Source organism: Thalassophryne amazonica, chromosome 11, assembly GCF_902500255.1.
Source record: "Thalassophryne amazonica chromosome 11, fThaAma1.1, whole genome shotgun sequence".
Lineage (NCBI taxonomy): Eukaryota > Metazoa > Chordata > Actinopteri > Batrachoidiformes > Batrachoididae > Thalassophryne > Thalassophryne amazonica.
This window is the reverse complement of record NC_047113.1, coordinates 27,337,887-27,361,740: the sequence shown is the minus strand read 5'-3', so window position 1 is coordinate 27,361,740 and position 23,854 is coordinate 27,337,887. Positions and strand designations below refer to the sequence as shown.

Below are 23,854 nucleotides of genomic sequence, written 5' to 3'. Positions count from 1 at the left end.
GGAAGAAACCTCCAGCAGAACCAGGCTCAGGGAGGGGCAGTCTTCTGCTGAGACTGGTTGGGGCTGAGGGAAAGAACCAGGAAAAAGACATGCTGTGGAGGGGGGCAGAGATCGATCACCAATGATTAAATGCGGAGTGATGCATACAGAGCAAAAAGAGAAAGAAACAGTGCATCATGGGAACCCCCCCACAGTCTACGTCTAAAGCAGCATAACCAAGGGATAGTCCAGGGTCACCCGATCCAGCCCTAACTATAAGCCCCAGCGAAAAGGAAAGTTTTAAGCCTAATCTTAAAAGTAGAGAGGGTATCTGTCTCCCTGATCTGAATTGGGAGCTGGTTCCACAGGAGAGGAGCCTGAAAGCTGAAGGCTCTGCCTCCCATTCTACTCTTACAAACCCTAGGAACTACAAGTAAGCCTGCAGTCTGAGAGCGAAGCACTCTATTAGGGTGATATGGTACTACGAGGTCCCTAAGATAAGATGGGACCTGATTATTCAAAACCTTATAAGTAAGAAGAAGAATTTTAAATTCTATTCTAGAATTAACAGGAAGCCAATGAAGAGAGGCCAACACGGGTGAGATATGCTCTCTCCTGCTAGTCCCCGTCAGTACTCTAGCTGCAGCATTTTGAATTAACTGAAGGCTTTTTATTGAACTTTTAGGACAACCTGATAATAAAGAATTACAATAGTCCAGCCTAGAGGAAATAAATGCATGAATTAGTTTTTCAGCATCACTCTGAGACAAGACCTTTCTGATTTTAGAGATATTGCGCAAATGCAAAAAGGCAGTCCTACATATTTGTTTAATATGCGCTTTGAATGACATATCCTGATCAAAAATGACTCCAAGATTTCTCACAGTATTACTAGAGGTCAGGGAAATGCCATCCAGAGTAAAGATCTGGTTAGACACCATGCTTCTAAGATTTGTGGGGCCAAGTACAATAACTTCAGTTTTATCTGAGTTTAAAAGCAGGAAATTAGAGGTCATCCATGTCTTTATGTCTGTAAGACAATCCTGCAGTTTAGCTAATTGGTGTGTGTCCTCTGGCTTCATGGATAGATAAAGCTGGGTATCATCTGCGTAACAATGAAAATTTAAGCAATACCGTCTAATAATACTGCCTAAGGGAAGCATGTATAAAGTGAATAAAATTGGTCCTAGCACAGAACCTTGTGGAACTCCATAATTAACTTTAGTCTGTGAAGAAGATTCCCCATTTACATGAACAAACTGTAATCTATTAGACAAATATGATTCAAACCACCGCAGCGCAGTGCCTTTAATACCTATGACATGCTCTAATCTCTGTAATAAAATTTTATGGTCAACAGTATCAAAAGCAGCACTGAGGTCCAACAGAACAAGCACAGAGATAAGTCCACTGTCCGAAGCCATAACAAGATCATTTGTAACCTTCACTAATGCTGTTTCTGTACTATGATGAATTCTAAAACCTGACTGAACCTCTTCAAATAGACCATTCCTCTGCAGGTGATCAGTTAGCTGTTTTACAACTACCCTCTCAAGAATCTTTGAGAGAAAAGGAAGGTTGGAGATTGGCCTATAATTAAGTTAATTAAGTTGATCATATTTAAGATTGAAGCATTAAATAATGGTAGGACTTCCTTGAGCAGCCTGGCAGGAATGGGGTCTAATAAACATGTTGATGGTTTGGATGAAGTAACTAATGAAAATAACTCAGACAGAACAATCGGAGAGAAAGAGTCTAACCAAATACCGGCATCACTGAAAGCAGCCAAAGATAACGATACATCTTTGGGATGGTTATGAGTAATTTTTTCTCTAATAGTCAAAATTTTGTTAGCAAAGAAAGTCATGAAGTCATTACTAGTTAAAGTTAATGGAATACTCAGCTCAATAGAGCTCTGACTCTTTGTCAGCCTGGCTACAGTGCTGAAAAGAAACCTGGGGTTGTTCTTATTTTCTTCAATTAGTGATGAGTAGAAAGATGTCCTAGCTTTACGGAGGGCTTTTTTATAGAGCAACAAACTCTTTTTCCAGGCTAAGTGAAGATCTTCTAAATTAGTGAGACGCCATTTCCTCTCCAACTTACGGGTTATCTGCTTTAAGCTACGAGTTTGTGAGTTATACCACGGAGTCAGACACTTCTGATTTAAAGCTCTCTTTTTCAGAGGAGCTACAGCATCCAAAGTTGTCTTCAATGAGGATGTAAAACTATTGACGAGATACTCTAACTCCCTTACAGAGTTTAGGTAGCTACTCTGCTCTGTGTTGGTATATGACAATAGAGAACATAAAGAAGGAATCATATCCTTAAACCTAGTTACAGCGCTTTCTGAAAGACTTCTAGTGTAATGAAACTTATTCCCCACTGCAGGGTAGTCCATCAGGGTAAATGTAAATGTTATTAAAAAATGATCAGACAGAAGGGAGTTTTCAGGGAATACTGTTAAGTGTTCTATTTCCATACCATAAGTCAAAACAAGATCTAAGATATGATTAAAGTGGTGGGTGGACTCATTTACTTTTTGAGCAAAGCCAATAGAGTCTAATAATAGATTAAATGCAGTGTTGAGGCTGTCATTCTCAGCATCTGTGTGGATGTTAAAATCGCCCACTATAAGTATCTTATCTGAGCTAAGCACTAAGTCAGACAGAAGGTCTGAAAATTCACAGAGAAACTCACAGTAACGACCAGGTGGACGATAGATAATAACAAATAAAACTGGTTTTTGGGACTTCCAATTTGGATGGAAAAGACTAAGAGACAAGCTTTCAAATGAATTAAAGCTCTGTCTAGGTTTTTGATTAATTAATAAGTTGGAATGGAAGATTGCTGCTAATCCTCCGCCCCGGCCCGTGCTACGAGCATTCTGACAGTTAGTGTGACTCGGGGGTGTTGACTCATTTAAACTAACATATTCATCCTGCTGTAACCAGGTTTCTGTTAGGCAGAATAAATCAATACGTTGATCAATTATTATATCATTTACCAACAGGGACTTAGAAGAGAGAGACCTAATGTTTAATAGACCACATTTAACTGTTTTAGTCTGTGGTGCAGTTGAAGGTGCTATATTATTTTTTCTTTTTGAATTTTTTTGCTTAAATAGATTTTTGCTGGTTATTGGTGGTCTGGAAGCAGGCACCGTCTCTACGGGGATGGGGTAATGAGGGGATGGCAGGGGGAGAGAAGCTGCAGAGAGGTGTATAAGACCACAGCTCTGCCTCCTGGTCCCAACGCTAGACAGTCACAGTTTGGAGGATCCAAGAAAATTGGCCAGATTTCTAGAAATGAGAGCTGCTCCATCTAAAGTGGGATGGATGCCGTCTCTCCTAACAAGACCAGGTTTTCCCCAGAAGCTTTGCCAATTATCAATGAAGCCCACCTCATTTTTTGGACACCACTCAGACAGCCAGCAATTCAAGGAGAACATGCGGCTAAACATGTCACTCCCGGTCTGATTGGGGAGGGGCCCAGAGAAAACAACAGAGTCCGACATTGTTTTTGCAAAGTTACACACCGATTTAATGTTAATTTTAGTGACCTCCGATTGGCGTAACCGAGTGTCATTACTGCCGACGTGAATTACAATCTTACCAAATTTACGCTTAGCCTTAGCCAGCAATTTCAAATTTCCTTCAATGTCGCCTGCTCTGGCCCCCGGAAGACAATTGACAATGGTTGCTGGTGTCGCTAACTTCACATTTCTCAAAACAGAGTCGCCAATAACCAGAGTTTGATCCTCGGCGAGTGTATCGTCGAGTGGGGAAAAACGGTTAGAGATGTGCACGGGTTGACGGTGTACACGGGGCTTCTGTTTAGGGCTACGCTTCCTCCTCACAGTCACCCAGTCAGCCTGCTTTCCCGACTGCCCGGGATCCGCCAGGGGGGAACTAACGGTGGCTAAGCCACCTTGGTCCGCACCGACTACAGGGGCCTGGTTAGCTGTAGAATTTTCCACGGTGCGGAGCCGAGTCTCCAATTCGCCCAGCCTGGCCTCCAAAGCTACGAATAAGCTGCACTTATTACAAGTACCGTTACTGCTAAAGGAGGCCGAGGAACAACTAAACATTTCACAACCAGAGCAGAAAAGTGCGGGAGAGACAGGAGAAGCCGCCATGCTAAATCAGCTAAAAGCTAGTAGCTACGCAACCTAGTGGATTCCTAAAAACACGCAAAGTGAATAATGTGTAAATAATTTAGAGGTGATTCAGCAGAAGGAGTGCTTTAGTTAAGGCACCAGACAGGCCATGAAGCAGCACAAGTAACGCACGGCAACAGCGAACGCACGACAACGGTGCAAAAATAAAATAAAAATCCACTAGACAGGCTGTGGAGCAGCACAGGTAACGCACGACAACAGTGGTAGAAAATAAAATAAAAATCCACTAGACAGGCTGCGGAGCAGCACAGGTAACGCACGACAACGGTGGTAAAAAAAATAAAATAAAAATCCACTAGACAGGCCGTGGAACAGCACAGGTAACGCACGACAACAGTGGTAAAAAATAAAATAAAAATCCACTAGACAGGCTGTGGAGCAGCACAGGTAACGCACGACAACGGCGGCAAAAAATAAAATAAAAATCCACTAGACAGGCTGCGGAGCAGCACAGGCAACGCACGACAACGGTGGCAAAAAACAAAATAAAAATCCACTAGACAGGCTGTGGAGCAGCACAGGTAACGCACGACAACGGCGGCAAAAAATAAAATAAAAATCCACTAGACAGGCTGTGGAGCAGCACAGGTAACGCACGACAACAGTGGTAAAAAATAAAATAAAAATCCACTAGACAGGCTGTGGAGCAGCACAGGTAACGCACGACAACGGTGGTAAAAAATAAAATAAAAATCCACTAGACAGACTGCGGAGCAGCACAGGTAACGCACGACAACAGTGGTAAAAAATAAAATAAAAATCCACTGGACAGGCTGCGGAGCAGCACAGGTAACGCACGACAACGGTGGTAAAAAATAAAATAAAAATCCACTAGACAGACTGCGGAGCAGCACAGGTAACGCACGACAACAGTGGTAAAAAATAAAATAAAAATCCACTGGACAGGCTGTGGAGCAGCACAGGTAACACACGACAACAGTGGCAAAAAATAAAATAAAAATCCACTGGACAGGCTGTGGAGCAGCACAGGTAACACACGACAACGGTGCTAAAATAAAATAAAAATCCACTGGACAGGCTGTGGAGCAGCACAGGTAACGCACGACAACAGTGGTAAAAATAAAATAAAAATCCACTGGACAGGCTGTGGAGCAGCACAGGTAACGCACGACAACAGTGCTAAAAAATAAAATAAAAATCCACTGGACAGGCTGTGGAGCAGCACAGGTAACACACGACAACAGTGCTAAAATAAAATAAAAATCCACTGGACAGGCTGTGGAGCAGCACAGGTAACGCACGACAACAGTGCTAAAATAAAATAAAAATCCACTGGACAGGCTGTGGAGCAGCACAGGTAACGCACGACAACAGTGCTAAAATAAAATAAAAATCCACTGGACAGGCTGTGGAGCAGCACGACAACAGTGCTAAAAAATAAAATAAAAACGAAAGCGTTAGCAAGCTAGTTAGCTTGCCAACGCTGATGAAAGTTAGCTGATAAAAGTGCTCCGTCGCGATGTTTCGACCGTTAGAGGTCTTCTTTAGGCGTTGGAGCACGGTGAAAAAGTAAAAAAAAAAGTAAAAAAGTAAAAAAAGTAAAAAAGTCTTGAAAAAGACTGTTAATTCAAAGAACTCAAACAGCTCAGTTCTAACAGATACAGCAGAACACCGCTGTGCCAATAATTTAATATCTACAAAAATACCACAGATTTCTGTCAACAAGGAAAACAACTGCATTCATACTGAAAACCTGTGTATGTCCACCTTTTTCCACACAGAAAATTGGTCAGAAAAACTGATAAAGAACTGTCAACCACTTTCTTCAGGAGATAGCCCACACAAACATGGGGAGAACATGGAAACTCTGGCCACAGTTGGGAATTGATCCCATGACCTTCTTGCTGTGAGGCAGGTAACAGTGCTAACCACTAAACCACCATGTCGCCCGTACCATAGATTAAAGAATTTTACTTACAATTCATTTATTGCTTACGACGGAGTTTAGGGCCACATTGAATTTTTTTTTTTTTTGGACTTCGAGAATAAAGTCGTAATATTACGAGAAAAAAGTAATATTACGAGAATAAAGTCATAATATTACGAGAAAAAAAAGGCGTAATATATTATATTATGACTTTATTCTCGTAATATTATGACTTTATTCTCGTAAAAATTATGAATTTATTCTCGTAATATTACGACTTTATTCTCGTAAAATTATGACTTTATTCTCATAATATGACTTTTTTCTCGTAAAATTATGACTTTATTCTCGTAAGATTGCGACTTTATTCTCGTAAAATTACGACTTTATTCTCATAATATTACGAATTTTTTCTCGTAAAATTACGACTTTATTCTCGTAATATTACGACTTTATTATCGAAGTCTTAAAATTACGAATTTATTCTCGTAATATTAGTTTATTCTCGTAAAATTACGAGTTTATTCTCGAAGTCTAAAAAAAACAAACAAATTCTATGTGGCCCTAAAACGCCATCCAAATTGCCTGAATAAACGTCACATTTGGGAGGTTACGTGGTGAACTCCAACTTTACCTTTTTGTATAATGTTTTTAAAAGTTTTGCCCCGAGCCTTGTTGTCACAAGGCCATACCTCCTCTGTGTCTGATTGGCTGTTCATCTCCACCTGAGGAACGATCGCCGACGGAGCACTTCCGGGAATCAGTTGTTGGCCTTGCTAGTTTGTTAGCCGCTATCTTAAGCAGGAACGAAAGCGCTCCCGCACAACTTAGACCGAGACACGCATGTTCGACATTAGGTACGTCGTCTATGCTTCACTTGCTCTTTGTAATAACTGTTTACTGGAAAGAATTGCCCTTTCTTTGCCGGTAGTTAAACATCATTCCGCGAGTGCGAAGCTTGCATGCTAGCGTTAGCTAAGTGCTTTGGCTGTGGTGAAGGAGCGCCGCAAAACAAACTTTCGAGCTTAGCTAAAAACGAACTGCTTACTGAGTCACGGGTTTTTTCTAGTTTTAGTCGTTTGTAGAGCAGTAACACCACTTTTAAAAGTTAACACAACTCTAAAGCACCGGAAACATTCATTTTGGAGTGGTTTCTTGTGCTGTGAGCATTTAGAACTACACTGGCCTTTTCGGATTGATGTATTTTAAAATATTGTTTGCTAATGTCTTCAGGGATGAAAGGATGGCCACCATATACTCTAGTTTCCGTGAAGAGAAAGTGGGTTAAATATTCTTGATAGTCGGCGCTTTAGTGACATGACAGGATCGCCACAGAGATTTTAGGATTAACAACCATTATAGTCGGGGGGAGGGCAGATGAGATGATTAACACACACATCTCGTCATCAGTTCTGTGTTCGGATCGACGAGAATTGTTGGAGAGAGGGGTGTGTCCAAACTATCAGATTACACTGTTATTCCTGATCCGTTTTCAACGTGTTTACACCACACGGACTTGTTTCGTCCAGATATGAGGCAGATCACTCGATGGTGTGTCAGACTGTCAGTGATCGAGGTCTGCGTGACAGTTGTTTTTCACCTCAAGATGATGTTGGTTGTCTACCAAGTTTGATTAATTGATTTTTTTTTTCTTTTCATATTTCCAAGAGGAAATTACCAAGAAATAACCTGGTAACCCCCCCCCCCCCCCCCCAAAGGCCCATTCCAGAGCTTTGGCGGTGAATACAGAATTATCCAAACAACTTACCAGCCACAGGAGCACAAAAAAAAAAAAGCTTTTCCATTTGTATTCTAGACTGTCTAGAAAGGAATACCATCAAATTTGATGAAACCACAAGTACCCCCCCCCCTAAAAAAAAATTCAAAACACTCCAGAGTAAAAAGAAAGAAAACCTAAACAGTTCCATCCATTTTCTGAACCCACTTATTCCAGTTAAGGGTCACAGGGGTTGGTGAAGCATGTCCCAGCGGTCGATAGACAGGAGCACTCTGGACAGGCCTCCAGTCTATATCAGTATCACAATTAATTGTAATTACTGTATACATTGGACCAGAGTATAAGTCGCACTTGTCCAAAAACAACAACAGCAACAAAAAAACTTATAATTCACATTTACCGCTTCATGCAGCTAGAAGCAAAATTAATTCAGCTTCCACATTAAGGTACACACGGTGTTAAGGACCACAGCTCATGAGCTAATTGATCTCACTGTACTAGGAACAAAACATGAGTAAATCCTTCTTTTAAGCCACTGAACAGCAAGGGCGCAATTTAGAACTAAAAATTGCGGGGACAAAGTGTGAGGCTCGCAGGTGTGGGGGCCGCTTTAGGCCCCCAGAAGCCAACGGTTTCTAGATAAGCTCAGATGCATTCTGAGCATCCAGAACAGTAATTTTAATGTTTTGAGAAGACCATAACGCGGACACCATTTCACTTATTGATTATTGATTTTTGAAAATCAAGCAATAATTTCAGATGGGCTTTTTGAGGTCCCAGACAACTTTTCTGATTTCCTTTTCTAACTTTCAGAATTTAGTAAATTAGCATATGGTCCATCAATACTTATGTGTAGACACTAGTTCCTAGAGGCAACTATTTTTGTTTTCAAATCTGGGCAAATGCAGTCCCAGAAAATTCCGAATGTGACAAACAAGAAACAGGTGTTGTAAACAAGTCAATGCTGCTAAAAATACAAACTTGCAGAAACAAAGATACTATTCTGACATGGTTTTGCACATAAGACTGACATAGCATGTTTCAAATCAAATCAAATCAATTTTATTTATATAGCGCCAAATCACAACAAACATTTGCCCCAAGGCGCTTTATATTGTAAGGCAAAGCCACACAATAATTACGGAAAAACCCCAACGGTCAAAACGACCCCCTGTGAGCAAGCACTTGGCGACAGTGGGAAGGAAAAACTCCCTTTTAACAGGAAGAAACCTCCAGCAGAACCAGGCTCAGGGAGGGGCAGTCTTCTGCTGGGACTGGTTGGGGCTGAGGGAGAGAACCAGGAAAAAGACATGCTGTGGAGGGGAGCAGAGATCAATCACTAATGATTAAATGCAGAGTGGTGCATACAGAGCAAAAAGAGAAAGAAACACTCAGTTTCCCCAGCAACCCCCCCAGCAGTCTAAGTCTATAGCAACATAACTCAGGGTCACCTGATCCAGCCTTAACTATAAGCTTTAGCAAAAAGGAAAGTTTTAAGCCTAATCTTAAAAGTAGAGAGGGTGTCTGTCTCCCTGATCCGAATTGGGAGCTGGTTCCAGAGGAGAGGAGCCTGAAAGCTGAAGGCTCTGCCTCCCATTCTACTCTTACAAACCCTAGGAACTACAAGTAAGCCTGCAGTCTGAGAGCGAAGCGCTCTATTGGGGTGATATGGTACTATTGTTGGGAAAGTGTAGTGACACGGACCCACAACAGGGGGCATAAATGAACGGACAATGGATGAGCCAAAAGTATAACACTTTACTGTTGTGAAATGTGCACAATGAAATACAGACAATTGCAGATTTTGGAATACAGCCAAATATACAAAGGTGACGTGCAGGCAGGCTCGAGGATAGAAGACGTCTGTCCAGAGAAGAGCCGGATCCCACACGATTTCCACTGCCAGCGGATCTGAAGCACACCGGAGCCGCCAAGTCCTGAGTCCTCAGGTGGCCACCGTCTTCAGCTGTCAGACTTGGTACTGCTGGCAGGAAGAACAGACAGATGATGGTGGGTGCGTGACTGTCTTACGTTTAGCTGAACGATTCGTGTTCAAAGGCTGAGTGTTTACCTGATGGGTAGACGATATCTCGGCAGGGAGGTGGAGTTGCTGCCTGGTTTTTATTGTGGGTGGTGAAGTGGTGGTGATGAGTGACAGCTGGTAATGGGGTGGTGATAAGTGACAGCTGTCACTCCCAACTGCTCCTGTGAGGCGGCTGCGCCCTCTTGTGCCTGAAGCCCGCACTTCAGGCAGGGCACCGTCTGGTGGTGGGCCAGCAGTACCTCCTCTTCAGCGGCCCACACAACAACTATGAGGTCCCTAAGATAAGATTGGACCTGATTATTCAAAACCTTATAAGTAAGAAGAAGAATTTTAAATTCTATTCTAGAATTAACAGGAAGCCAATGAAGAGAGGCCAATATGGTTGAGATATGCTCTCTCCTTCTAGTCCCTGTCAGTACTCTAGCTGCAGCATTTTGAATTAACTGAAGGCTTTTCAGGGAACTTTTAGGACAACCTGATAATAATGAATTACAATAGTCCAGCCTAGAGGAAATAAATGCATGAATTAGTTTTTCAGCATCACTCTGAGACAAGACCTTTCTAATTTTAGAGATATTGCGTAAATGCAAAAAAGCAGTCCTACATATTTGTTTAATATGCGCATTGAATGACATATCCTGATCAAAAATGACTCCAAGATTTCTCACAGTATTACTAGAGGTCAGGGTAATGCCATCCAGAGTAAGGATCTGGTTAGTCACCATGTTTCTAAGATTTGTGGGGCCAAGTACAATAACTTCAGTTTTATCTGAGTTTAAAAGCAGGAAATTAGAGGTCATCCATGTCTTTGTCTGTAAGACAATCCTGCAGTTTAGCTAATTGGTGTGTGTCCTCTGGCTTCATGGATAGATAAAGCTGGGTATCATCTGCGTAACAATGAAAATGTAAGCAATGCTGTCTAATAATACTGCCTAAGGGAAGCATGTATAAAGTGAATAAAATTGGTCCTAGCACAGAACCTTGTGGAACTCCATAATTAACCTTAGTCTGTGAAGAAGATTCCCCATTTACATGAACAAATTGTAAGCTATTAGATAAATATGATTCAAACCACCGCAGTGTAGTGTCTTTAATACCTATGGCGTGCTCTAATCTCTGTAATAAAATTTTATGGTCAACAGTATCAAAAGCAGCACTGAGGTCTAACAGAACAAGCACAGAGATGAGTCCACTGTCTGAGGCCATAAGAACATCATTTGTAACCTTCACTAATGCTGTTTCTGTACTATGATGAATTCTAAACCCTGACTGAAACTCTTCAAATAGACCATTCCTCTGCAGATGATCAGTTAGCTGTTTTACAACTTCCCTTTCAAGAATTTTTGAGAGAAAAGGAAGGTTGGAGATTGGCCTATAATTAGCTAAAATAGCTGGGTCAAGTGATGGCTTTTTAAGTAATGGTTTAATTGCTGCCACCTTAAAAGCCTGTGCTACATAGCCAACTAATAAAGATAGATTGATCATATTTAAGATCGAAGCATTAATTAATGGTAGGGCTTCCTTGAGCAGCCTGGTAGGAATGGGGTCTAATAGACATGTTGATGGTTTGGAGGAAGTAACTAATGAAAATAACTCAGACAGAACAATCGGAGAGAAAGAGTCTAACCAAATACTGGCATCACTGAAAGCAGCCAAAGAGAGCGATATGTCTTTGGGATTGTTATGAGTAATTTTTTCTCTAATAGTTAAAATTTTATTAGCAAAGAAAGTCATGAAGTCATTACTAGTTAAAGTTAAAGGAATACTCGGCTCAATAGAGCTCTGACTCTTTGTCAGCCTGGCTACAGTGCTAAAAAGAAACCTGGGGTTCTTATTTTCTTCAATTAGTGATGAGTAGTAAAATGTCCTAGCTTTACGGAGGGCTTTTTTATAGAGCAACAGACTCTTTTTCCAGGCTAAGTGAAGATCTTCTAAATTAGTGAGACGCCATTTCCTCTCCAACTTATGGGTTATCTGCTTTAAGCTGCGAGTTTGTGAGTTATACCACGGAGTCAGGCACTTCTGATTTAAAGCTCTCTTTTTCAGAGGCGCTACAGCATCCAAAGTTGTCCTCAATGAGGATATAAAACTATTGACGAGATAATCTATCTCACTCACAGAGTTTAGGTAGCTACTCTGCCCTGTCATTGTATGTGGCATTGGAGAACATAAAGAAGGAATCATATCCTTAAACCTAGTTACAGCGCTTTCTGAAAGACTTCTACTGTAATGAAACTTATTCCCCACTGCTGGGTAGTCCATCAGAGTAAATGTTATTAAGAAATGATCAGACAGAAGGGGGTTTTCAGGGAATACTGTTAAGTCTTCAATTTCCATACCATAAGTCAGAACAAGATCTAAGGTATGATTAAAGTGGTGGGTGGACTCATTTACATTTTGAGCAAAGCCAATCGAGTCTAACAATAGATTAAATGCAGTGTTGAGGCTGTCATTCTCAGCATCTGTGTGGATGTTAAAATCGCCCACCATCATAATTATCTTATCTGAGCTAAACACTAAGTCAGACAAAAGGTCCGAAAATTCACAGAGAAACTCACAGTAACGGCCAGGTGGACGATAGATAACAACAAATAAAACTGGTTTTTGGGACTTCCAATTTGGATCGACAAGACTAAGAGTCAAGCTTTCAAATGAATTAAAGCTCTGTCTGGGTTTTTGATTAATTAATAAGCTGGAGTGGAAGATTGCTGCTAATCCTCCGCCTCGGCCCGTGCTACGAGCGTTCTGGCAGTTAGTGTGACTCAGGGGTGTTGACTCATTTAAACTAACATATTCATCCTGCTGTAACCAGGTTTCTGTAAGGCAGAATAAATCAATATGTTGATCAATTATTATATCATTTACTAACAGGGACTTAGAAGAGAGATCTAATGTTTAATAGACCACATTTAACTGTTTTAGTCTGTGGTGCAGTTGAAGGTGCTATATTATTTTTTCTTTTTGAATTTTTATGCTTAAATAGATTTTTGCTGGTTATTGGTGGTCTGGGATCAGGCACCGTCTCAGCAGGGGGAGAGAAGCTGCAGAGAGGTGTGTAAGACTACAACTCTGCTTCCTGGTCCCAACCCTGGATAGTCACGGTTTGGAGGATTTAAGAAAATTGGCCAGATTTCTAGAAATGAGAGCTGCTCCATCCAAAGTGGGATGGATGCCGTCTCTCCTAACAAGACCAGGTTTTCCCCAGAAGCTTTGCCAATTATCTATGAAGCCCACCTCATTTTTTGGACACCACTCAGACAGCCAGCAATTCAGGGAGAACATGCGGCTAAACATGTCACTCCCGGGATGATTGGGGAGGGGCCCAGAGAAAACTACAGAGTCCGACATTGTTTTTGCAAAGTTACACACCGATTCAATATTAATTTTAGTGACCTCCGATCAGCGTAACCGGGTATCATTACTGCCGACGTGAATTACAATCTTACCAAATTTACACTTAGCTTTAGCCAGCAGCTTCAAATTTCCTTCAATGTCGCCTGCTCTGGCCCCCGGAAGACAATTGACTATGGTTGCTGGTGTCGCTAACTTCACATTTCTCAAAACAGAGTCGCCAATAACCAGAGTTTGTTCCTCGGCGGGTGTGTCGCCGAGTGGGGAAAAACGGTTAGAGATGTGAACTGGTTGGCGGTGTACACGGGGCTTCTGTTTAGGACTACGCTTCCTCCTCACAGTCACCCAGTCGGCCTGCTTTCCCGGCTGCTCGGGATCTGCTGGAGGGGAACTAATGGTGGCTAAGCTACCTTGGTCTGCACCGACTACAGGGGCCTGGCTAGCTGTAGGATTTTCCAAGGTGCGGAGCCGAGTCTCCAATTCGCCCAGCCTGGCCTCCAAAGCTACGAATAAGCTACACTTATTACAAGTACCATTACTGCGAAAGGAGGCCGAGGAATAACTAAACATTTCACACCCAGAGCAGAAAAGTGCGGGAGAGACAGGAAAAGCTGCCATGCTAAACCGGCTAAGAGCTAGTAGCTGCTCTAAGCTAGCGGATTCCTAAAAACACACAAAGTGAATAATGTGTAAATAATTTAGAGGTGATTCAGCAGAGGGAGTGCTTTAGTTAAGGCACGTGAAGATTACACTGTGAAACAAATTGTTATCTAGTTAACTAGATCAATCTAACTGCGCAGATTAAACAGCTAACAGATACAGCAAAACACCGCTGTGCGGAACAGGAAGTGATACAATACCGCAGTGAGAGCCAACCACCAGTAGAGGCTTCAGTGCACACATATATGTCAGAAGGTGGGGGGACACACCATATTCTGTCCCCCCTGGTTGATAAGGTGGGGGGGACATGTCCCCCCTATCCCCCACCAAATTGCGCCCATGCTGAACAGATTATCATATTGGTGTGAATGCAGTACAATCAAATGTTTACAAACAAACTGCTGAACAGTTTTCAGCAAGTGCAAAATGTGAGTAAACTGCTTTAAGCCACTGACAGGATGATCATTTGAGGTAAACGTGCAGTGCAGTTAAACAAAGAATGTTATTTGCCTTCGTCATCCTCCTGCTCTACACAACATTCTTCAAAGGAGAAGAAGAAGGTAGCCTCTGCTAATATATTAGCCTGTGTTTTGGACAACTCCTGTTTGTGATCAGACAAGAGACTGGTTTTTATTTGAATCTCTGTATACAGCATTGAGTCTGTTGTTTGGGACTGTTCCGGTTCATCATTCAGTAAATGACAAAGGATTATCACGTGAGGTTCAGACGATTTGAGCCAGTTAACACAGCGCAGACTCTGCTGTTTGGGAAAACTGCTGTTTTAAATGCATGCTGAAAGTAATTGAGCCCCATTATGAACTTCTGTTTATCTCTCTCTCTCTTTCTCCCTTTATCTCTCTCATTAATTTAAACTAATAAAAAGGCAGTTTAATGTTGTGTTTCTCATTTTCACTGTCATGAAAATGTACGGAATCACATCGGACCATTAAGTCACAGGTCATCTCAAACCATTGAAAAAGCAATCCTGACTTGTACTCCGGAATATACAGTAATCAGTAGACCCTTTTCAATTCTAGGATCAATGGGGACAGATCTGGCAACTTGCTTCTGACAGATTGTTTGTTGCTGTGACGCCACTCTGAACTTCACATTTTATTTCTGTTTAGCACTCTTCTGGTTATTAATTGTATGTACTCTGAATGTTATTTAACAACAGTCCTGTTGTGAATCGCTAGCATTTAGCATTCGCTAGCGGTTAGCATTCGCTAGCTAGGTCGACCCCTCCCCTCTCCGTCGTTACTTTTTATAGCTATTCTTTTTTACCCGTTTAATACTTCTGTTCATTTTTCAGTCGAACTGCTGTGAATTTTAAGTAATTATTTTACTCCTGTGTAAAATCTTAGAAGCGGCTAGCATTTTCGCTAGTGGTTAGCTTGCGTTAGCTATTTCATACCTTGTCATCATTTTTTCATTTTATTTTTTTACGCTCCTGTTAGTTAATTAACTGTTTAGTGTATTTTATAGCTGCTGCTTTTTTACCTGTTTAATACTTCTGTTAGTTTTTCAGTGTAACTGCTGTGAATTTTAATACAATTATTTGTGTCTGTGTGAGCCTTAGGAGTGGTTAGCTTATCCATTATTGGTTAGCTCGAGTTTGCTTGGCTACATTCTTGAATTTCTTAGTGCACAAAGTACACTACTAATTCTACTTTACACCCTCCGTAAATCCTGCGTGATGTTGGAAGATAGGGTGGCTCTCTTAGAGAGCCATGTCCGTAAGTTAGAGCAGCTTCTTAGCTCAGTGGAGTTAGATCTTACGGGCACTCCAGATGAGGGTTAGTGTTGGGCCGGCTAGCGAACCCATTAGCATCAGCTTAGAAACGCCGGCTGTGGAGGACAGCTTTCGGACTGTGGCTAGGTGGAGGAAGCCCCGTAGGGCTTGGTGCCCGGTTGTGGCACCCTGATCACACTCGCCAGTGTGAACTGTGAATCGGTTCTCCCCCTTGGATTTGTCAGATGTGAATTCTCTGAGCCCACAAGTGACTTCCACTCCTGTCTCCAGGCCGAAACACCGGACTTTAGTGATAGGGGACTCTATCACCCGCAAAGTTAGGTTACAGACACCGGCTGACGTTAAATGTATTCCTGAGGCCAGAGCTCCCGACATTGCATCTCATCTTAGGGTGCTGACGCTGCAGAAGGGAAGACAGACGAAGGAACATGACATGAGATATAGTCACATAGTTTTTCACGTTGGCACCAATGATATCAGGATGAAGTACTCAGAGGTCACAAAAATGGACATAGAGAGCACTTGTAACCTTGCCAGAAAGATGTCGGCATCAATTAATAGTCTCTGGTCCCCTCCCATGGTACTGATGAGGCGTTTAGCAGGCTGACATCATTAAATAGGTGGCTGGCGCAGTTTTGTAGACAGCAAGGCTTTAGCTTTATTGATAACTGGCCTTTGTTCTGGGGCCGCCGTGGCTTACTGATGCCGGACGGCCTCCACCCTACTGGGGAAGGCTCCGCCATCTTGTCTGCGAACATAGATAGTGCTCTACAGGGAGGGTAACATTAGGAATCTATAGCAGGCCACGGAGCAGGTGATTAGAGACCCTGCAAGGCTTATGACAAATGTGGGTTTGGAATCCATTAGCTTAGCGGAGAATTTAGTGCAGAAAATCCACTATGGTGATAGTGCAGTTTATTTGCCAGGGAGGGAATTTCAACAAGTTGAGACTGTGGCCTGCTTCCGTAGTCGTGTCCATAAAAATCATACAGGGATTTGCTTTCCAAACTTAATACCCATTACTATATTGGTAATATTAGATGAATTTGGTGCGTTCATCTCTAACTTGTCAACTAGTGTAGATAACATTCTGATCGTTGGTGACTTTAACATTCATATAAATAAGCCTTCTGATCCCCTCTGCAAATCATTTATGGAAATTGTAGATGCATTAGGATTTCGGCAATGCATTCGGGATTCAACGCACATTAGTGGAAATACAGTGGATCTGGTTCTCACACGTGGTATTGCTGTCACGAATATTGACATCATGCCTCTTACATCAGTGGTGTCTGATCACTCATTTATTAAGTTTACAGTTTCACTGCCGTGTTTAGTGGAACAACAACCTTATATATCATCACGGCGATGCATCAACTCCTCAACTAAGACTGAACTCGAAGCTAAACTGCTTGATGTCTTAGCTTCACATTTGACATATACCCAGTCAGTAGACAGACTTGTGGATAGTTTAAACTCAGTGCTCAAAACTACACTCGACATGATTTCACCACCTGTGTTAAAACCGCGCTCCCCCAAATCACAGTCACCTTGGTTCAGTGATTATCTGCATGACCTCAAACATAAAGCAAGAGTTCTAGAACGGAAATTGCGTCGTTCAAAATTAGAAGTATTTCATCTTGCGTGGCGTGATGCTATCTTAAACTATAAGCATGCATTACTGGCTACAAAGCAGACTTACTACTCTAATTTGATCAACAAAAACAAGCATAACTCAAAGTTCTTGTTCGTCACGGTGGCAACACTAATGCATGGACAACCACCTGTAGTTCGCTCTCCTTTTACAGCACAACATTTCCTCGATTACTTTGTGAAGAAAATAGAAGACCTCAGGTTAAACATATCCTGGCATGCCTTAACCCAGCCACTACACCCAGCTATTGAGGTGGGCGCCACTACTGAGGTATTACCTAGATTTACAGAATTTGATAGTATCTCACTATGAAGGTGAATGTGAGGCATAATTGTAAAGCGCTTTGAGCGTCTGATGCAGATGGAAAAGCGCTATATAAATGCAGTCCATTTACCATTTACCATTCATTAGGCATACTGACAAAACTCGTAATATCAACAAAAAGCACAACCTGTTTATTTGATCCTATACCAACAAAACTGTGGTCCACTCTTGGGCCGATTGTGCTGGAAATGATTAATCTTTCTTTAGCTTCTGGATCTGTTCCTAAATGTTTCAAGTCTGCAGTGATTAAACCATTACTTAAGAAACCTAATCTTGACCCTAGGGTATTGACAAACTATCGGCCGATATCAAATCTATAATTTTTCTCTAAAATTCTGGAAAAAGTGGTGTCACGGCAGCTTGTAGACAATCTTACTGAGAATAATCTCTTTGAGCCACTGCAGTCTGCTTTTAGAAAATATCATTCCACAGAGACGGCTCTCACTAAAGTGGTGAATGATCTTCTGCTTACAGTGGATTCGGACACCACTACGGTTCTGTTACTGTTAGATCTCAGTGCTACATTTGATACAGTGGATCATCATATTCTACTTGATAGGCTGGAAAATCATTTTGGGATTACTGGGAGTGCCCTTGCATGGCTGACGTCATACTTGACCAGTCGTTCTCACTGTGTTTTGTACAGTAACACTACCTCTAACCTTAGTGACATGAAATTTGGGGTTCCACAGGGGTCTGTCTTAGGCCCCCTGCTTTTCTCCCTTTATATAGCACCCCTTGGGCACATATTGCGGCATTTTGGGATTACCTTTCACTGCTATGCAGATGATACTCAGTTATACATGCCTATAACTGCTGGTAATCTCGTTCACATGAAATCCTTAGAGGATTGCCTTGCAGCAGTGAGAAGTTGGATGTCTAGAAACTTCCTACTTTTAAACTCTGATAAGACTGAAATGATGGTTCTTGGTCCAGTGAGACATCGGCATCAATTTGACCAGTTAACGCTCAGCCTCGGCTCGTGTGTCATACATCACACTGACAAAGTGAGGAACCTTGGGGTAATTTTTGATCCCTCATTGTCCTTTGGCCTCCACATTAGAAATATTACTAGGACTGCTTTCTTCCACCTGCAAAATATAGCGAAGATTCCTCCCATCCTGTCTATGGCTGATGCTGAGACCCTGATCCATGCATTTATCTCTTCTAGATTGGACTACTGCAATGTTCTATTTTCTGGTTTACCACAGTCTAGCATTAGGGGTCTCCAATTGGTTCAAAATGCTGCAGCCAGACTTTTGACACGAAGCAGAAAGTTCGACCACTTTACACCCATTTTGGCATCCCTTCACTGGCTTCCTGTCCCAGTGAGATCAGATTTTAAGGTTCTGCTACTAACCTATAAAATTATTCATGGACTGGCACCTCCCTACCTAGCTGACCTAATCAAACCTTACGTACCGGCCCGGGCTTTACGTTCTCAGGGTGCAGGACTACTTTGTGTCCCTAAGGTGAATAAGAAGTCTGCAGGTCACAGAGCTTTCTCTTATCGTGCCCCTGTTCTGTGGAATGATCTCCCTGCGTCAATAAAACAGTCAGATTCTGTGGAGATTTTCAAGTCCAGACTTAAGATGCACTTATTTTCCCTTTCATATGGCTAGCATACTGGTACACTTTTGTTTTATGCTTTTTACTCTTTTAATTCATTTATTACTAATTGGAGCGGACTGTGGCCTCAACTTTACCTAAATTCTGGGTCTTTTAGTGATGTTTAGGGCTAGTGGCCGGCAATCACCTTAGTATTTCTCTGTTTTTCTTGTTGTTTAATGCTGGAAAATTGTACAGTATCTTTTTTTTTTGTCTTTCTGATGCCTGATTCTGTTTTTTCTCTCTGTTTAAGGTGCAGCTCCATCCAGAGATGGGAGTTGTACTCGTGTTGGCGATCCTCCTGTCCTGTGCGCCAATAGCATTTCTTGTATATTCGTCCGTGAATTGTTCTGTAATTTATGTTTGTAGCATGGCCCAAGCAGAGGGTCACCCCTTTGAGTCTGGTCTGATTGAGGTTTCTTCCTCAGAGGGAGTTTTTCCTTACCACTGTTGCTCTGGGGGTTGGTAAGGTTAAACCTTACCTGTGTGAAGCACTTTGAGGCAACTCTGTTGTGATTTGTCTTTATGCCTTTCAGGCATAAAGACATAGATGACCTCTAATTTCCTGCTTTTAAATTCAGATAAAACTGAAGTTATTGTACTTGGCCCCACAAATCTTAGAAACATGGTGTCTAACCATATCCTTACTCTGGATGGCATTACTCTGACCTCCAGTAATACTGTGAGAAATCTTGGAGTCATTTTTGATCAGGATATGTCCTTCAATGCACATATTAAGCAAATATGTAGGACTGCTTTTTTGCATTTGCGCAATATCTCTAAAATTAGAAAGGTCTTGTCTCAGAGTGATGCTGAAAAGCTAATTCATGCATTTATTTCTTCTAGGCTGGACTGTTGTAATTCATTATTATCAGGTTGTCCTAAAAGTTCCCTGAAAAGCCTTCAGTTAATTCAAAATGCTGCAGCTAGAGTACTGACAGGGACTAGAAGGAGAGAGCATATCTCACCCATATTGGCTTCTCTTCATTGGCTCCCTGTTAATTCCAGAATAGAATTTAAAATTCTTCTTCTTACTTATAAGGTTTTGAATAATCAGGTCCCATCTTATCTTAGGGACCTCATAGTACCATATCACCCCAATAGAGCACTTCGCTCTCAGACTGCAGGCTTACTTGTAGTTCCTAGGGTTTGTAAGAGTAGAATGGGAGGCAGAGCCTTCAGCTTTCAGGCTCCTCTTTTCTGGAACCAGCTCCCAATTTGGATTAGGGAGACAGACACCCTCTCTACTTTTAAGATTAAGCTTAAAACTTTCCTATTTGAAAAAGCTTATAGTTAGGGCTGGATCAGGTGACCCTGAACCATCCCTTAGTTATGCTGCTATAGACTTAGACTGCTGGGGGGTTTTTCAATGGTTTGTGAGTCACATTGCATCACCAAAGCATCAATGCTTGAGTTGTTTTTTTTTTTTTTGTTTTTTTTCTCATGATGACTGTAGCGAGCAGTATGCTTGAATGTTTTTGATGAATGAGTGGAACGTTGCATTTTTATAATGATCTGCAATCTTCCTCAGAACATTGAAAAGTCCGCTTTTTCTTTCTTTTCTCCCAAACACAGCTGTCATTTGTGCAAAGCACGTTTCAGTTAAGACATTATTGTTTCACACAAGCTATTTTTATTGTTGTAATATTGGATGATTGAATGTGCACACAGTGTGTACAGGATTACAGCTGTCTCTATTAAATATCATCTTATCGTTCTGATTGTCACATCTGGGACACATTTAAGGGACGTTTTCCACCTTTTTTTGGGCAAGTTATGGACATTTGTTGCAGTGTGATCCATAGATTCAGTCATTTCTCTGTATTTACATGGAGCCTGCATGTCCTCATTAAAAGGCGCTGCACCCCACAGCGTTCTACATGAGCGACTTGCGGCGTACTTAGTGCACATGCATCAAACAGTGTAACAACAGTCTATTGTCTCTCTTTAGCTTTTAAAAATCAAACAAACAAATTTTTCTAATTATCAAACATGTAAGTACTTGTATATGGATTGCAAAGCTGTTAAATGATCAAGTATATACATTGGATTTACTTAAATGTTCTTCCAGTGCTTTGTGCAAGTATATGATCTAGGAAAATAAAGGCATCAGACTGAGACTCTGTATTAGCAGATACTCAGTATTAAATTACTCTAATCAGAGAAACACACACAATAAAAAAAAAAAATTACCTTGATTGGGACCTCTACTACTATACGCAACAGGTTTGTCATCTGGCAGCAGCCAATGTAAAAGTAAGTCCCTTCAGCTGCTCCCTTGTTTGCACTCGGGGTCGCCACAGCAAATCCAAGGTGGATCTGCATGTTGAATTGGCACAGGTTTTACGCCGGATGCCCTTCCTGACGCAACTCCACGTTACATGGAGAGATGTGGCAGGGGTGGGATTTGAACCCGGAACCTTCTGAACTGAAACCAAGCGCATTAACCACTTGGAATACTCGAGGTTATTGAAAAGAAGTAATACTGCCACATGGCGGACATTTACCATTAATGCAGGTACAATAGAATTTCACCAAGACCTCCAGTTCTAATATGTATGTATACATTTCAGATAACCCTTGTATCCTTATTTAATTTTTAAAGCTAAAAAGACATAAATATGTCAGTGAGACTTGCTGGCAACCTACTTTATTATATACAGAATAACAAACTTTTTATGACAGACAGCCTGATGGTTGTGAAACATTCGCTTGTATTTATTAACTCATGAAGAATTTAATTTTTAGTCTGACCATTAATCATAAATGTTTTTGTTTTGTCAGTGTTATGCCATTTTTTATTTTATTTAATTTTTTCAACCTAACTGTTGTGTTTTGTTTTCGTTCTAGGGACATTCTACATTTGATCTACAGAAACTGCAGGAACGATAACCAAGAGGACAACAAAGGACATGTGTGTTTTACTTGACAGCACTGTGCGTGGCTTTGCTTGAGAGATGCAGAATGGGAAAGGAGCTCTATCTGCAGAGAATTTGGAGGTGGAAGAGGTGTCTGCATCCTGGCCTGGCCAAGTGTGGTGACACATTGGTGACATACATGGGACTTATTTTTGGAATGAGCTGATTCTGTACCCATATTGATGTAAAGACTGAAGCAGGGGATCACAACATTATAGGGGAGATTTACTTGGCTAACTAAACTTTTTGTGCAAAAGGTTAGCCTTAATACTTCTTGTGTAGCGGCAACATTTTTTTAAAGTAAATTCTGGCAGGAATTTTGTTTCATGAGCTGCTTTTAGCCACTGGTGTAAAAGTGATTTTGTGATTTTTGTTTGTTTCGGTGTTCTCCCCTGCTGACTGTATTTGAAACGCTGGAACAGTTCTTGTTGCAATCCTAAGTCTCTTGCACCCAGTGCCTAAACAAGCCCTCTTGGGACAATCATAGAAGTCATCTATCTGCTGCCGCTGTCTTCAATCCTTTTCCTGTTCAACTCTAGTGCTTCTGGTCTTGATAGTTATCTAGCCACTACCTCTTTTTTTTCTCTTTTTTTCATTTAATGGTCATTTTGTCAGAGACCTTTATTCTGAACTGACACACACAGAGTTTGAAAAGTAAAAGAAACTTTAGTTTGAAATGATTTTAGCCATTTGCATCTGTACTTTTGCAGATTTGCAAATTATGTAAAAGTTGCACTGGTGCCACATAGTAGTTTAAGTTTAGTTTAATTTTTGCACCAAATATTTACATTAAAGCCATGTTGAAATATTTACAAATTTCACACAATCACTTATTTTTGTATCATAGTGTTCTTGCATCATTTTACTTTAGGGCTTCTATTAAAATTATGCACAAGTGATCAGATATTTACACCAATCTGTACACATGAAAGTAGAGCTGTATTTAAAAAGTTTATAGATACATATATTTTTTTCAGTGACTATATGAGCATTGTGAGATAAACAGTATATACAAAGAGAATCCACCATTCTCTGATCTACGGCAGTTGCTGCTTTGTGTAGAATTGATTTTTCTTTTTCAGACTGCTGCCATGGACTCTCCTCTCAAACAAAGGCCATATTCACCTTTTTGACTTGGACAGCACATTTGCAGTAGGTAGAGTGTAGATTTCTACCTCTCTGTCTTCCTTCCATCTCGCACTCTGATGCCGGGCTTCAGTGGTGGGGGGGTTGGGGGAGGAGCGGGTGGCCCAGCTTCTGCTCCTCCCCGCGCATTTCGTCCCAACCGTTATGTGCCTGTTGCTGCAGCCACAACTTTCCTTGTTGGATCAACCACCCTCTTCTTCTGCTTCACGTAAGTGTCTTCTGATGTGTTAATCTTTTAAACATGCATTCAGATAACACGCAGATGTTGTTTGCTATGGTTCTTGTGGAAACAGCTGATGCTGCTAGTAATGCTTTACTAAATTGGTAGGGGGGAAAAAAACCTACCATTAAAACCTCCCAAGATGCAAAGGTGGCTTTTTTTTTTGTTATTCCAGGTGTCCATGGTTGTCAGAGTATTTATCGTCTGTCATTCCCATCTACATTACTGTGATCTTTCTCTTCACCCTTGCCAACTTTTGTATGGCCACGTTCATGGACCCAGGAGTCTTCCCCAGAGGTAAGCGCACAAGAATATATTAACCATACTTTATGAATACAATAAGACAGTAGTTGATAAAAGAAACATCAATTTATAATAAAAAAAAATAAAAAAG

General features: G+C 41.3%; 1 protein-coding gene across 3 annotated transcripts in view; it reads left to right on the top strand.

The window, feature by feature from the left end:
- Positions 1-6,771: 6,771 nt before the first annotated feature.
- The window catches only part of zdhhc5b (zinc finger DHHC-type palmitoyltransferase 5b), a 35,249-nt gene continuing 18,166 nt past the window's right edge, over positions 6,772-23,854 (top strand). For all 3 annotated transcript variants that reach the window (XR_004563426.1, XM_034181033.1, XM_034181032.1), the window contains exons 1-3: positions 6,772-6,901; positions 22,027-23,448; positions 23,636-23,757. Coding sequence is in view for 2 of the 3 variants with exons in the window: in XM_034181033.1 (XP_034036924.1) it covers positions 23,300-23,448; positions 23,636-23,757 (271 nt within the window). In the remaining variant the exon portion in view is untranslated. The remainder of the gene's footprint in view (positions 6,902-22,026; positions 23,449-23,635; positions 23,758-23,854) is intronic.